General features: G+C 39.3%; 1 protein-coding gene across 1 annotated transcript in view; it reads right to left on the bottom strand.

Moving 5' to 3' along the window:
* RGS5 (regulator of G protein signaling 5) overlaps positions 1 to 15427 on the bottom strand; it is a 48009-nt gene extending 32582 nt beyond the window's left edge. Inside the window, exon 1 of the mRNA XM_007457402.1 lies at positions 15299 to 15427. Within this exon, the coding sequence (XP_007457464.1) occupies positions 15299 to 15342 (44 nt within the window). The 5' untranslated portion in view covers positions 15343 to 15427. The remainder of the gene's footprint in view (positions 1 to 15298) is intronic.
* Between the last annotated feature and the right edge of the window lie 1722 nt (positions 15428 to 17149).

Raw genomic sequence — 17149 nt, 5'->3', positions numbered from 1 at the left:
GGTGTGACCCATAGCCTTTGAACATCTCCATCTCATTCTGTTTTAAATTATAAAGAAGGACTTTCTAGAATGAAGTTTCTAGTTGTACATGGACTCTAGTTGCTTTACATCTTATAAAAGCAGGAAATAAAAGTGGTAATAAAGGGTATCGGAAAAGAGGGAAAGAAAGAATTGTAAAGTAAAATTTACCTAAACCTTAATCAACGTGAACATATATTATATCACTTAATAAAACTACAGTTCCCAAAACTTAATGTGTCTGCTGGCAATGAATTTATATAATAAATACAAGTTCATTGCCTTGGATAATCAGAACACTTGGTCAACATTTATCTTTGCCAAATTATTATGTGTTGAGCAAAATAATGACATAACGATGAAGAATAAGAGGACCTTTACTTGTCTGAAGTACAGAATTATATTTCAAACCATTTCTTCTCTCCCTCCCCTAACATAATGTAACAAAACCTTATTATTCTCAAGATTTCTATTTTCAAGAATTATCTATTTATTGCTTCATAAATTCACTTATCCATTCACTTATCAGACTCTAATAGAGCAACCATTGTTTGTCAGGCACTGTACCAGATAGTATGGGGAGTGCTTTACAAAATTAATAAGAGATTGTTCCAGACCTCAAGTAGTTCCCATTTTATAAAGAAGATATATGTACAGTTGTCACTCAGTATACTCAGAAGATTGGTTCCAGGACCCCTACTCCCCACGGATATAAAAATCTGTAAATGCTCAAACATTTTATTTTCATATAAAATTGTGTAGTACTTGCATATAACCTACACATATCCTCCTATGTACTTTAAATCATCTCTAGATTACATATACTACCTAATACAATATGCATGCCACGTAAATAGTTGTAAATACAATGTAAATGCTATCAAAATAGTTGCCAGCACTTAGCAGATCCAAGTTTTGCTTTTTGGAGCTTTGTGGATTTTTTTTCTCATGCCTTTGATCCCTGGTTGGTTGAATCTGCAGAACCTCCAGGGACGATGGGCCAACTACATACATAGTTTTATTTGGATGCAGCTATGACAGATAGAATGAGTCCCAGGTTTGAAATTGGCACCCCAGAACTCAGGCATGTGGAGTGTATTGTCTGACCTTGGGCCGGATATTTAACTTATCTGTGCTTCTTTATTGGTAAAATAGTAATGTTGAAAACATCTACCTTGCAGGGTTAGACTAAGAATTAAATTAGATAATGTCAAATACCTAACCAAAGTTGAATCTGAGGGAAGTTGGTTAAGAAGTGAGAAGAAATACAGGGACGATGAGAAGTTCTGTGAGAGTTCAAGGGATGGATTGTTAGCTTCTCCATGAAGGAGAAAAGAGAAAGCTTCTCAGAAGGGTTGAGATTTGGGGATGTATGATTTGGTTGGAATCCTGTGTGAGCAGGGAGGAGAGGGTATTTGGTGGATCCCAAAGCAGCTGCTCTCTTCCTGTCTTTCTCCCAGCTACCCAGGGATCCTTCCAAAAGTTTAATATGGAAGTCCCCATCTTCCTAATATGTTTTCTAAAAATTCCAAAGATGCTTTCAAGGTCCATGCATATGTCACAGGTCAATGCATATGTCATTGCATTCCATGCAATGCTGGAAACTTCTCTCCAGCATTCTTGTAGCATTCCCTCATTTTTCTCCCAATGAGCAATGAATTCTGACCTGTGGCACTCACACATCAAGGCTTGGTGAACAGGGATTCTTCCAATTGTGTGGTTATTGGGATAGGAGTTACTAAGTTAGAAGTCTGGGTTCTGGGTGGGGACAGAGTCCAAGAACCAAGCAGATGGTCACCTAGCTGTTGTGCTGCAAGAAAGATGCAAAGCAGCTCTCTTTGAACTGAGCTCTCTCCTCTAGATTGAACATATAGCAATCTTAGACAAATGCAAATGTAAGTTTATGTATTGCAGATGCAAATCACAGCTGATAGGAGACCATCAGCTATAAAATGCAACAAGAGAAAAAAGACCTGAGAATTTGGGGAAGCAGGCACAGAGGATGTCCCACAAAAAACAGAAGGAAAGAACAATGCCTTCTATGGGGAAAGTATCTAGTTAACCCTTTGAGGTGTAGCCTGCACCTGAGAAATTTTCAATTAAGATGACAGAAGAATGGTCTGCAGAGCATAGAAACAGGCATAGAAGGAGAGGGGGAGCGAGTCACATGACAGAAGTTACATTCTCATGTCTCCCTTGGTGGTAGGCTAAATAATAGCTCCCCAAGATGTCCACATTCTAATCCCTGGGACATGTGGATATGTTGCAAAAGGAATTTTGCAGATGTGATAAAGTTAAGGATCTTTAGGTAGAGAGATTATTCTGGGTTATCTGGGTGGGCCCAATGTAATCACAAGGGTCCTTGTAAGGGGAAGGCAAGAGGGTCAGAGTCTGAAAGCAATGTGTCAATGGAAGCAGAGTGAGAGAGATTGGAAGATGCTACACTGCCGGCTTTGAAGATCAGGATGGAACCATGAGACAAGGAGTGTAGCTGTCTTCCAGATGTTAGACAAAGCAAGAAAATGAATCCTTCCCTAGACCTGCCAGAAAGAATGCAGCCCTAGGACCCACTTTAGACTTCTACTTTCTAGAACTATATGAGAATAAATGTGCATTGTTTTAAGCTACTAAGCTTCTGGTAGTTGTTACAGCAGCAATAGGAATCAAATATATCCTCTCTTAGCTTCTGTTTTTCAGACTTGATTCACTACAAAAAATAGACTTAAGGCAGTCAGACTGTTTTCTCATCCCCATTCTACTTTTCTATTTTCAGTTAACAGCTAATCTCAATTCTTTTCACCTTTACTGAATGGTCTATATTTCAACATTTAGCTTTCTGAATTTCTCCCTAGACCAGCTATTCTTTTCTAATCTTTCTCCTTCTCTCCTAGCCCCAGGAGCTCAAACCAGACACAGCCTTCTATAGGCTTCAGTTTCATGGCATAGCTAGCTAGGAGTTATTCCCTAGAGTCTTGCATTTGGCAGTTACAGTTGGGTTTTTATTTTTTGGAAATCAAATTAATTTAGTAACTACAAAACTATCAGGAAAGTCAAGATAAAGTGTTCTGACTTGATATTACCTAAAAATTCCTAAAGGAGAAGACCTGAGTTCAGAGGAAAAAACTCATTACCTACTCCTAAAAAGAATATCCCCTCTAGGCTACCAAATTCTGTCACTAGTCCATTTTTTCTATCAACACCCAGGCTCAGAGGGGTTATCTGTGATCCCCCTTCTCTCCTGCTTCCTGTCATCTATTTTTCTCATTTGCTTTCTAATGTTCCACGCAATGAGCCCTTCCATTTGAGTCCCACTTCCATATGTCCTGTTTAGCTCTGTAGGGAGATGAAAGTAGTTTGGGATGTTTTCCAATTCCCTGCTCTGGCCCCATTCTGAGACATGGCTGCAAGGGTATCCCAACATGAAAATAACTAAGAAACATCACACACTCAGAAAAAGTACATGTTCCCCAGCTAACTAAATGATTTACTCAACCCATATAATGCATAACCCTATTTAGTGTTTATAACAACCCTGAGGGAGGTATAAATGTTATTCCCATCTTGCAGATGGGAAAACTGAGTCACAGAGAAATTAGGTGATTTGCCCAAAAATCATCCAGTAAATGACAGTGGTAGGAGTCACACCCAATCTCACATCAGCTCCTGAGCTCTTAATTACTATGCAACACCTCTCTCATGTGTTCAGATGTTGTAATTGACAGTTATAGGCATCTGGTAAATAGAAATTTTGTTCAAAATCATTTTTTTTCTTAAAGACTACTGTTTGTTTCCTAACCTAAACCTTTTGAAAAATGGTGTCTATGGAAGAACAAATATCTTAAAAGTGAAGACACAAAATTCATAAATTAAAGTTCATCAGATAAAATAAAATGAAGGTGATATGGAAATCCAGAGACCTTGAATTATCTTCAACTCTAACTAGCTATGTGGTCTTGGACAAGTCACCAAACAGTTTGGACATGTTTTCTCATCTATAAGAGAAGGAATTTGTCTGTGACACTGATCCTGTTCTCATTCTTTGATTCTAAGCTGGTCACCTTAGAGAAGGGGAAAAAAAAAATCACATCCCATCTCAAGGGGCAGAATCTATGATTTCGAGTCACCAGACCTTTATTGTGTGTATGCGTGTGATCAGAATTGTGCTAGGTACTCAATTCTACACTGTCACAATTGTCAGTTGTCTTTGCTAATCTTGTCTTTTTCTTGCTCTTAAACTGGTATCCATTTAATAAAATATTAAACTAAGTAGCTAATGAGAGTTACATATTCCTTTCCCTGAGCTGCAGTCCAGCCATCTGCACTCACATTTCAGCATAATTGCAAACATCAAGGCCCTGTCTGAACCAGGAAGGGAGAAAAAGGTTAAGTTATTCTTAGAGGATCTGGAAGATAAATGTTAGAGGGCAATTAAAAAAATTTTAAAGCCTTTTTGAACTATCAAATTACAATTTTGAGAAAATCTCAACTTACAGAAAGTTTTTTTCTTCACTGTTGCCTGCTAAAGGAAAAGTGTAAAATTCAACCTGTGAAGGGAGGAAAAAATCCCCATTGATCTACATTCATCTATATGAAAAAAACATTGCTTCCTCCTAGCCAGCTCAGACACTTTCAAGCTGTCTGTGTGAATCTCTGATTTCAACAAACAGCCCATCTTTTTTCCAAGTCATAAAAAATATCAGGTGTGTGTGTGTGTGTGTGTGTGTGTACATGTGCACATGCACGCATGTGTGTGTGTTCAAGTGACATACTGTTTTGGACTTGGGGGATTCAGAAACAAAGTCCAATACTCTGAAGCCTTGTTATCCAGAAAGCACCAGACCTTAGGCAGTGGGCTCTCCTGGGAAAGTCTTCAGTGTGACCTGCACTGTTGACATCCTAAAGCGCACCGGTCATTCAGTCCCATGTTCCTGTTGACCCAGGTATCTCTTGTTAACTATTACTTAAAATGTTACCAAAATACAACAAACTACTTTGTTAATGAGACATCTTGATTCTTTCTAAACTTCCTGAATCCCCACAGACAAGTGCCTCATCAAGAAAGAGATGGTTTGCACAAAAAAATATCAAAAAGTAGTAGCTTGACAAAAACCGCTCCACACACTTCAGTACCAATAATGAGCACTTACACAGAAGAGAACTGCACATTTTTTTCAGGTATTTTACTTTATGTTTCATATCTTCCTCAGACTCTAATATGATAGTTCCCACAACTTTCTAGAATGTAAAATGTAGGGATCTGAGTGATATTTTGTCCAGATGGGTTAGGAATTGTTTTGAGAAGTGTCTAGGGAAGCAGTTGGAAAAGAGAAAGCAAAGCATGTAGAATACAGAATAATGGTCTTAGTCTTATTTGCTATTTATGAAGCCAGCTGATTATCAAGTATCTACTGTCCAAAGTGTTCAAAGACTGCTTAGCTGAATCTTTTCAACCCTGAAATATTTCCTTTTTGAAGGAGAAAAAAATGTCAGGGCAAGGTATTTTATCTCAGCATGGCAACTGAATAGAATGCTTTGCAAGGAAATACCTTGTTTGGACTTTCCAGGAGAACGATGGTCAGGGTGAGGAAGCTCGAAGTCGCATGTGCATTTGTTGGGTTGGTGGTGCATATATCCTATGATTAGGCTGGCCACATCTACAGATTTTCTAGGAAAGACCCAATTTCTAATGCCTGGTCTAGAGGCAAGCTATATGTCCTCATTCTAGTCGGAAATTGCAGTCACTGTGCATATATGTGTCTGACATGGATTCATGTAGTCAGAGGCAGTCTTCATGCCACTTGAAGAATTGTCTATACTCCAGTATCTACTCAACTGGTAGATGAAAATTGGTTAATTATGTAAAAGCCTAGAAAGCCCAATTCACCCTTCTTATTCCAGCCTCAAGGATGGAAACTCTTTCACTGTTAAGTTGATGGATGAGTCTCCTTCTGGGCAGCATTCAGAAGGGCATGAGTGGACCACAGTTTCCACTGACTGAAGAAACACATGACCTAGTGTGAAAGCAGTCAAGGCAGGCACTGCACACCCAAGGTGAGGCGTGTCTGTGTCCTTATTTCACGTTTCCTCCCTGCCCCCAAGGAAGTTATACTCTCGAGATAAGAGAGAACTAAATTAACTGTAAACAAAATACAGTGACCCTTGAACAACAGGGGTTTGACCGGCACAGGTCCACTTCTATGTGGATTTTTTCAATAGTAAATACTACAGTACTACACCATTCAGCAGATGCAGAACCATGGATACGAAGGAGCCAGTGGATTTTCCATTCCAAGGAGGGTTGGTCCCCCAATGACCAGAGCTGTTCAAGGGTCAATTGTACAAGAATCATAGACTGTTATAATCCATGATCTTTGAACCTAATTCACCCTCGAATTTTACAAGAAACTGAAACCATCTGTTCCTTTCATGGAATTTGCCAACATAAAAGCAGAGTCACCTTCCACTACTTATAAATATATGTTTTTCACAAACTGGGAGTTTATTCTGAATTTCATATAAGCATTTTTAAGACATATAGGGTACTGAATTTAGTCCATTGAGATCCTAAGTGACTGGAAGAATATTTCACACTTTTAATCACTGCTTTCAAGCTACATCCAGAAGTTAGTTTCTGGGCCTTCCTGTAGGACTTGGGAAGAGCCAGAAAATTAAAATAAAAATACAATCTTTCTTCAGAGTACACGGTGTCCAAATCAAGAACAATAAAGTAGTGGAGCTAGAAGGAGTGAAGAGGATCATATAACTGATTTCTCACCTTTTACAAATACAGTAATGAGGCCTGGGGAGGGAACTGACTCATAACTCACCCTCTGCTATTTAGTAGAAGCCAAGTTTACAGCTCAAGACCCTGGATTCCCCACCCAGCACCTTTTCCACATGTTACATAGCCTTTTATACTTAAATTTAAAAATTCTGTGTTCTACAAATAAATTGCAAGGAAAAAAGAAATAGACCAGAAGTCCATTGATTAGGAAATATATAAGAGGCTCTGGACCAATCTCAGTGTGTGACCCTGGGGTTTATGTGGTGTTGGTGCCTGGGTGGTGACTTGGGGTTACTTTTTCAGCATTTTTTTTTTCTTTTTTTTTGCAGTACACGGGCCTTTCACTGTTGTGGCCTCTCCTGTTGCGGAGCACAGGCTCCAGACGCGCAGGCTCAGCGGCCATGGCTCACGGGCCCAGCTGCTCCGCGGCATACGGGATCTTCCCGGACCGGGAAGATCCCCTGCATCGGCAGACGGACTCTCAACCACTGAGCCACCAGGGAAGCCCTACTCTTTCAGTTTTAAAAGAGTAGGGTGATTGCATGTGAATCAGTTCAACAGTGCCTCAGGGAAGACGGCTTAGTTTCCTCACTGTTGTGAAGTAAAAAAGCAGAACAATGATCTGTGCCCCAGCGGCTGCCAGCTCCAGGCATGGTGTGCACTGCACAGTAGGATCTTAGTAAACATGATTTGATGTGGAGGAACCGGTGGTTCTGCAGTCACTTAAGGGATGTGAAAGGTGGGTGAAAGGGCACTGGAGACAAACCCCTCAGGTCATCTTGTTTATGAACCGTGGATGCCTCACCACACTCTACCAAACAGCTCCAAATTAAGATGGCTAAAGTGCCCCCACCAGATAGAAGGCACTGGTCTCTCAGTCTCTCTAGGACCTTCAAGTGCCTTTGCAATAAGTGTGTTTCCATAACTAGAGCCCAATTAATTGTAGAAAGAACACTAGATTAGTGACTAGTGCTTATTAGTCTAATAATAAAATTTAACAGTAGTCCAAAAACAAATGTGTGACCCTCATTTGGACCCTGAGGGGTCAAACAATCCAACTGCAAAAAGATCATTGAGGATATTTGGATGCTTACTGAATATTTAAGGATATTAAAGAATTGTTAATCTTTCAGTATAATCGTGGTTTTTAATGTCTTTTAATGTTTTGTAAAGAGCTTTTAAACGGGATACTTGCTGAATGAATTATGGGCAAAATCGTAAAAATACTGTATTATTATACAAACTCATCATTATTTTTTTTTTTAATGAGGAAAGAGGAAAAGAAATAAGCTTTATGAAAAGTTGTGGCACAGGGTTTCCACCTCCTCTCCCACTACCTCTGCTGCCTCAGAACCTGCCGCCGCTGCAGCTGCTGCCGCCGCCTCCTTCTCTGGCCTCTCCGCCACCTCCACACGACCCAGGCCCTCTGTCCTTGAGAGGAAGCCGTATTTGATCTCCCTCGCGGGCCCGGGGCGCAGCCATGGCAGACAGCGGGGGAGGTGGAGGCACAGCATAGTGGGTGGCGGCCCCATCCACCCGGCCTCACTGCTTCCTGGAGACCCGTAGCTCATAGCGCTCATCCTGGGGCAGCTCAAGAGCCGGGGCCTGATTGACAGATTTTGCCGGGACTGCCTGGCCGACGTGGACACCAAGCCAGCTTACCAAAACCTGAGGCAGAATGTGGATAATTTTGTGTCAACACATCTGGAGAAGTAGCAATGGAATCCTACGATGAACAAAAACCAATTGTGAAATGGTCCGAGGCAGAGTGTGGTATAGTCAGGGATGTTGGAAGCTGGAGTGGACAGAATTATTTACCAGATGGTGGATCCCAAGCTAAACCACATCTTCAGGCCACAGACAGAATGAGCAATTCATGAGTTCCTGGCGGCCCAGAAGAAAGAAGCTGTGCCAGCACCCCCTGCAGAGCCTGAAAGCCAGGACCCTCCAGCTCCATCCCAGGATGCTTCCTAAGAATAGACCTGACACGTTTTGGAAACTCCATTGAATTAATGGTGAAGAATTGGATTCAGTTACATAAGAGTACAACTTCAGAATGAAGACAGGCTGAGGTCATCACTGACTTCAAGATGCAACGTTGACTCTGAGGCAGTGTCCAGATAAAATAGGGAGCAAATGGGCCAGTAGGAGAGTTGACCATGTGGGCCCCCATATTGTGCTGCCATCTGGCCAGCCTGTCCAAGGGGATGACCCCCAGTAGACACTACAGGTATATTAAGAAACACTACATCAACTTGGGGTAGTCCTGAAACGAACCTTTGTACTTGAACTTAGAAACTGTGTGTGAATTTTAGGGTTTGTGCGTGGGGATAAGCAAAAGCTACAATGAAGGAACATAACCAGTCCCAAAGATGTAATTTCAAAGAATGACAGTAAAGCTTAGCCAGGAGTAAGCATTGGACAATGCTTATTTGATACTCTTTCTCAGAGTTGTACAAGTCATTAGCAGCAAATAGCTTTAAGATCTTTGTGACCCTCTTGTGCATGACTTTTTGTAGCTTCCATTTCCTCTCCCCTGTAAGGTGTCAAAACATGGGACCTTAGAATGCATGAGAAAATGTAGACTTAGATGTACAGAAAAAACCTTTGCAGACTCTCTGTCCAAGGCTTCTTCCTATCCTACAAGGGCTAGTGAGTCTTGGATGTGTTTATTTTATTCTCAAGTTTGTGTTTTTTAGAAGGTGAATAATTAATAAGTGGCTTAAGTTTTGTAATTAAATCATTTGATACTCTGGGGAAAAAAAGCTGTGGCATATAACTGAAATTTAAATGTTGTTTTTCTGACTACCTATAAAGAAGGAAAGAAGATGGAAGGAAATTAAGTATTTAATAAGGGTCTGCCTACTAAAAACTTGTTACCTTAGATACATTATTTCAATTATTTTTTATAGCATCTCTCCCCAACAAGATAAATATCCTCATTTATGGATAAGGAATGAAAGTCAGAGAGGTTTAGTTTCTGGAGTTTATACAACTAAGGAAGTAATAGAGATGGAGTTACCACCTCCATGTTTTTTTCACTCCACCACATTGCCGATGTTAAGACAGGGGATAGACTGTAAACTTACATCCTTCCTTACTCTGGGCTTTCTTTAATATCCCTAAAATGTGTAACCTTAGGAGTTACTTTCTCAGTGAAAAACAATCAGGCTTTCACTGTCTTTATCCTCTGGGTGACTCAGCCTTTAAAATAGAGTGCAGGTTTAATGTTATCTGAGACTCCATTCGAATGAACTTTAAAGGAAGAAAGAGATAGGAACCTGTTATCTTCTGGCCTCCAGCCATATTCTGGTTCCTGTTACTAATGATTGATCCTGACTGAACTAATTAAAGTTTAGCTCCTTTGCTTTCTGGCCAGCAGGACAGACAAAAGCCATTAACACACAACCCCAGAAATATAAACTCCCTCCCTAGATAGTATCTATCCCATAATAGTGTGTAGTCCTTGTTAAAGAAGGAGAAACAAATTAGATAACCTTTCAGGTTAGCTTTCCAAACTTAAGATTCTGGGATCTAAAAGCGTTTTGAATTGATATCTGGTGTTTCAACATAGCTCAGAGTAAATGAAAGAAAAAATAGGAAGAGGCAACAGAATACAGAATGTAATTCATTAAAGAAGCTGGGACAGTACTGCATGAGAAATAGCCAAAGTGATATAATTTCATGAGGTTCATCTTGCATTAGAAGCAAAAAAAGACTCACCTCTTTAACAAGGTTTCCCTGATGAAATTATAGAAAAGCTTTCTTCCTCTCCCAATCTCCTCCACTCTGCCCCCCAAACAGGAAGTCCTCTTTATTTTACAACATACACTCTTTATCCTATTGTAGCATAAAAGTCACTGCTCTTGTCCTTCTCAATCCCTTTGGAAGCAGAGAAAGCACCAGGACAACCTGGAAGCAGGTCTGTCTCCACGTGCTATAAATTTATTTATGCATTCTTTTGACAAAATATGTAAGTGCCTACTACGTGCCAAGTACAGATTGTCTTTTTAGTAATTGAAGTCTTTAGGCAAAATGGGGGAAAATCTTTTTCATGAACAGATCTTTTCAATCCTCACAGTTGGAGTGGATGGGCACTGGACAAGTTCCAAAGAAACAGTATGCAGGATGAGATGCATGGGTGGTTAACTGCGGCTGGAAATCCAAAGTTCCCTTCTTGCTTGCATGAGAGAGACAATACAGACTGCACAAAGATGTCATAACATCAATCCCCTCTCACCTCCCAGCCTTTGCACATGCAGACGTGCCCCTTGGCCTGGGATGACTTCCTTCTCTTTCCTCTTCCTCTCTGGACCTGACCAACTCCTCAGTCCTTTCAGGCTTAGTTCATAAACCTTAGGCATCATCCCCTGTGACTTCTTACAGTTTTCCATAGCTACCCAAAGCTCTATGAGCTCCGCACCCATTCCCCCCACTTTGGTGCTTCTTAGCACTTGGTGCATTTATTCCTCTATAGTGGATCTCAACACAGAGGGCTACTTTCTTATTTATCTCCTTACCTGGACTGAAATTTCTCTGAGAGGTCTTTCACCCTTATGCCTAAGGCAAGTATGGAGGTTGGAAAGGCAATCCAGAGAAACAATAGAAATTGTTTCATCAGTAAGAATTGAAACAAAGGTTTTTCTTAGGAACATTCCCTTGCTATTTTATTAAATAGTTTATTCACTTCCTTAAGATTGTAGGGTTTCACTGAAATATTTGCAATTATGTCACAAGACTCTCTATCAGCAATAGCAAGCTTCAAATTCATACTTGTTCCCAGAAAGCATGATCCCAAACCCTACTATCTCTTTAGGCTTCTTTGATGATCCTGTGTCCATTCTGATTCATTTATCATTTATTCAAGTTCATTGCTACAGTCTTTAATTCACTAGGTGCTTATCTTTTCTCTATAATTGGTCCAAGGGTGTGCTCATGCCTTTGGAAAAAGCTGTATTTACTTAATCCTGTGGACTCAGGAGCCTTGACCCACTCTGTTTGTTGCTTCTGTGTGGCTTGACAACCTTACAAGATTAGTTGATTAGGTACTTTTCTATTCTAAATCATCCATACATAGACCCACATAAATTGAAGAAGATGGGGAAAAATTGAATGTTTAGTAAAATGATAATAAACAACAAAACAAAACATCACTTTCCCCATTTACTTTCTATAGCTCCTGAAATTCCCAGCATTGCCACACACTTGAGGTGGCCAGAAGCCCCTGTGTGAACTATGGATTAAACACATTCCACAACTAGCAGTCTTTATAATCTTAAACAGAAATCAGATGTAGGTCAGATATCTATAGAAGAGTTTGTGACACTTTATTAACAGCCCAGGGAAAATTCTTTGTAGGTAGCTGTCTTCATTACTCCTTTACTCCCCTTTTTTAGTTTAGTAGAGACTGTAAATTTGGTATCAGGAGTGGTCAACCCTGATGGACAAAAACTAATAATCACACTGGTTGCTTTATATAATGGTGACAACTTTGGGGGAATCACAATGATAACACTCTTTGTTTCAGAAGAGTTCCATCTTTTTCCAAAGAGCAATATTTACTTTAAAAATTAAACTTGTTCAGAGAAATTCAAGACACTTAAAACAAAATGAATTTTTTAAAAGAAGCCTAAAATTCATAGCAGAAAATCACTGGTAAAAATAAGACTTTCAATTGACTCGACTCTTTCCTTTTCCATTGACTCTAAGATTCCCACCCATACAGCACAGGTTTCAATAGGCTAGAAGGTAAAAATTGCGGGGTGGTGGCCATTTATTGCCCAAATATTTGGATTATTGGTCTCTTTAAATATATAAAAAAATGTGAGGTCAACTGTGAGTTTTAATGAGCAATAGTCTTAAAAATATAAATAAATAGTAAAACAATAGTTTCTACAAATACGTCAAAGTTGACTTTGGCTTAATGCTTCCATAAACATTGAGAAAGGACTATTTTCCAAAGCTCCTCTTACATGAAGTAAATGTTGCTTTCTTGGAAGTCAGATTCTCACTGAGTAGATTGCTTCTGCCACAGCCATGATTTCAACACAAGGTTGAATTCTTGACGATTTTCATTAATTGGCTCCCAAACTTTTAGAGAGAAATAAATTAGGAAAAATTTTCCTATACTGGCATCTCTCACTAGTCACTGAAACCAGGTGTATTTCACTTTATTTAAACTATGTTATGACTAGAAAGGATGTTAGAGAACAGCTAATCCAACATTCATTTACTAAATAAGAAAATAAAATCCCAGGGCAGTGAAATCACTTGCTCATGGACACAAATTAGGTAATGACAAAACTAAGTCTGTTCTTTACTCCATAACCAGTATTATTTCCACTATGAATAGAGCCAAGGAAGGCAGGTTTGGAAGGATTTATTCAAGTATCATTTTTCCCTTAGAGTGGACAGTTTTAGGTTCTTTCCATGAGAGTGTGCTAACAGCTCTCTAGCTCTACAATTCCACTTCTCCAAATCACTCATTACAGTCATTGGAAATATGACTATATTTGCAATGGTAACAGATCATGAAAAAAAAAAATGTAATAGGACACAATAATCACAGGATTCTACCATATGCCTTAAAAGTTTCAGGCAATCTATGCAAAAGGCTTGCTCCTTTGTCAGTCTATAATATACTGTGTGAACATTAGTTATATCCTGGAGCAGAAGAATTTACTGTGAATTAAAAGATTTGTAAAGTGAATCAATAGCAATGTTGGTAGTGAATTAGTGAATCAAATATGAAACAGTTATAGGAATCAATGAAAGAAATGTGCAATCCATGTGCCTCAGTAAACATGCATATTTACAAAAACAAATCGGGCAATATTAGTAACAATGTCAAACTTTCAAGAAACATTTATTGCTTTTTCACTAAATGCCAAGCAGTGGGTCATAGGATCACAAAATGACTGGCAGACCAATGTTAACAGTCATTCTGAGGCAATAGTTCACCAATTAACAAGGTTAAGGTTTACCCATTACATGAAAGTACATGATTTCAAACAATAAATGGGCTAAAGACATGTGTTAAAATTGTTGTAAAAGTCAAATCTGCAATTCTTAGAGTTGCAAAAATGGAAATGGAAAAAATTATGCATCGTCATGTTCAAGGAATTGCCTTTCACTCCTGTATTCCCCCTGTTTCTCAGGCTTTCTCTAGGGGAAAAGATAGGCTGATAAACAGTATCCAGCACTGAAACCTGTCTTCCCCCCTGAGGATGGTCCAATGGCCAATATTGCCCACCTAGTTACAATCTAGTCCAAGTCTAGTTACTTAAGTCCTACTTTACTTTTTAAAAAAATATATACATCTTTTAAAAGTAATCTGTGCTTTTGACAGCACAAAGTGAGAGAGGTCTTTATTTCCGGTCACTAGACAGTATTGTTGGAGACAAATTCCTTTGCTAGGATGTTATCACTTTAAAAATCATTTTGAGATTATTTCTAGGGTTGAAGTCATCAAAAAGAAAACCTGAACTTGTAAGAGACAGAAGTACAGATCCATTGAACAACACAGCCTTCTTAGGCAAACATTGACAGTGCCTTTAGGGATGAAGTTAGGCTGTACAAGGATCACCTTTATTTCCTTTAAATAATGTAGGATCAAACAAATTTAATCAAATTCATTCTTAAGAACTAAGAAGAGGAGAAATATCCCTAATTCTCTGCATCAGGTAGAATTGCTGGGTTAAATTTTCTAACAAGTCAGATATTTGTTCTCTTCCTGTTTACTTAGTCTAGATACTTAGGATTCCCTCCAGAACATTGTCCAGTCTGAAGACAACCACAGAGCCTCAAAGGTGCTCTGTATCTAAAAAACAATGATAGCTAATAAATAATCTCTATGTCCCAAGGGCTGTCTTCTGTCCAGCAATCCAGCTCCTTCTATCTGATGGTATCCAGATACAAAGAACAATGAGAAGTCCTCTCTGCCTCATTGCAAATCTGTCTTCCTTTCTTATTCCATGTTCATTAATAAAGGTTAACATTTACACATTTCTCATATGTGTCAGACAGTGTTCTGAGCATTTCACGTACAGTAATTCAATCCCCATAACCAGCTAGTGAGGAAGATACTTAGTAGATCCATTTTTACCAGTAAGGAAACTGAGATACAGAGTTTAAATAAAGTGTCCAACACCACACAAATAGTAAGTAATGGAGCCAGGATTCAAACCCAGGCAGTTTGATGTTGGAATCCATGCTCTTAACCATACACTTCTGAGTCTGAGCAAGTGCTTATAAAATAGACATCTCCTCAGAGGAAATGATGTTCTGGATATAAATGGTGTATGATATATCTCATATTGCATCAATCTGCTAGCTCAGATCTTTCAAAACCTTGCCATTAACAGAGAGGAGGCAATTCCCAGGCTACAATCAACCAACTGTTTTGCCACAAACTACAGTGGCCCTCTATTGCCTCTGGGTATCCTCCCCTGAGTGAAGATTCTCCTTATCTCCACCTCTTAAATCAAAATAACTCACCTTTCCAGGCATGAGTGGGGCAAGGCTGCAAGTCCTTTGCACATTTTGGCAAATGGCTTAGGTCCTCAGCTTTGAGCACAAGTCCTTATCAGCAGAGCAAGCAAGTCTTTGAAAACTTCAAAACCGTCTGGGACTGCCTTTTTCTCTGAGGAATATATAGAGGCTCTTTCCCAGCCCTCTGTCACTCTGTGGACCAATCCAGAGCCCAAGAGGAAATTACAGTCTGGAGAACAGCCGCAATTGTGTGGGAGTTGGAGGCTGGAATCTTTTCTCTGCTGCAGGCGCTGCTGCGTTAAGCTTTCAACTGCTCTTATCAGAACACTTACTCTGCCAGGGCAAGGGTAGTCCCTAAACTGTGCACAAATCATTCATGTTTTAACTCATAATTTTAAACCAACCACAGCAAAGATGTGGGCTTTGTTATGAAGCAGAGGGCCTTGGGCTAGTTCAGATATATCAAAGTCATAGATTGTTAGGACTATAAGGGCCTTTGCAGATCATATAGCCCAACTTTGTTTCACAGTGGAGGAAACAGTGTTAGAGAAGTTCAGGGGACATGTACATGAGTCCCTATGATGTGCCAGGCACTCAGCTGGATGCTAGGAATTCAAAGAAGAAGGTACTCTCTGCTCTCAAGATCCCCAAACATCATATCAGTAAGATATAAGTGAGCAACAGAGGCAGGTCCAGGATATTGTGTTTTCAAACACCACAAGGGAAGATTTTTTTTGGAGGTAATAACCCCTGAGCTGAGTGATGAAAGAGACAAAATACCTTACATGATTCTATCTACTAGATTTTACCCCCCAAGTTCCCCTAATTCTATAAGTGGTATTCTGATTGATCTTTATTTGATGACTAGGTTAGGTAATTCTTCGGAGCACCACCCTCATCAAGTCACTCATCCTTGGCTAGATTTGTCATGCTTTCCCCTTCAACATTTTCCTGCTTCCCACCATTCAAGGATTATTTTCACCAAAATTTATTTTATTTGTGTTTCATCCTCTCAGGACCCAAGGGGCTGATAAATTAATATGTAAATGCAAATGCCTAAGAGGTAGGCATGAATCCCAGCTAAAAATAAAGAACATCACATAATCTGTAAGAAAAGCTCTAAATTTGGAATTAAATATGATGCTCATAAAGTTCCCTGTTATTTGAAATTATTTGTTTTAAACTGTTTTAACTGTTGATCAGGAACTGTAAAGTCAATATAGTGTATTATGACCTCGTGCTTTAAATTAAATAAATAGACGATAATAGGCAAATATCCAATTACATTGCATGAAGAAAGTTAGACATTGTTTTCCGAAATTTTTGCTTTAATTATCCATATATATGTGTGAACATGGTCATTAGATAAACTGTATTTCTAACTATAAATCATAATCAAAAAGGCTTGAAAGCTATAGCTCTATAGCATACATTTTTTAAAGTAAGGAACCCTGTTGTATTCACCTCTGTACCCCAAGCACTTCATACAACATCAGGCACATAGACATTTATAAAGATTGCTTGAACTAAATGCAACTGTCTAAGTTCTGCTGTTACTGGCTACTTAAAACCACAAAATCAATTAATCTGAGTGATGGAACACTCAGTGTTCATAGAGATATAAACCCTGTTGTTGACTATTGAGTCTCATAGTGGGAATATGTGTAAAAGAAGCAGAGAAGACTCCTTGGAGCCAGAGCCTAAATTACTGTTTGAGACCCAAGGGGCCTTGAGGAGAGAATAATATGGGGGAAAAAAAAAACAAATTAATTTAAAACATTGGAGAGTGATGCCTTGCCCAGGGCTGGGGATCAAAGCAGGTTTCTGACCATCCCAGAAGAATTCATGTGATGGGTG

The sequence above is a fragment of the Lipotes vexillifer genome, unplaced genomic scaffold, assembly GCF_000442215.2.
Source record: "Lipotes vexillifer unplaced genomic scaffold, Lipotes_vexillifer_v1.1 scaffold1048, whole genome shotgun sequence".
Classification (NCBI taxonomy): Eukaryota; Metazoa; Chordata; class Mammalia; order Artiodactyla; family Lipotidae; genus Lipotes; species Lipotes vexillifer.
Note: the sequence above shows the minus strand (reverse complement) of the source record. Positions and strands in the feature narration are given on the sequence as shown.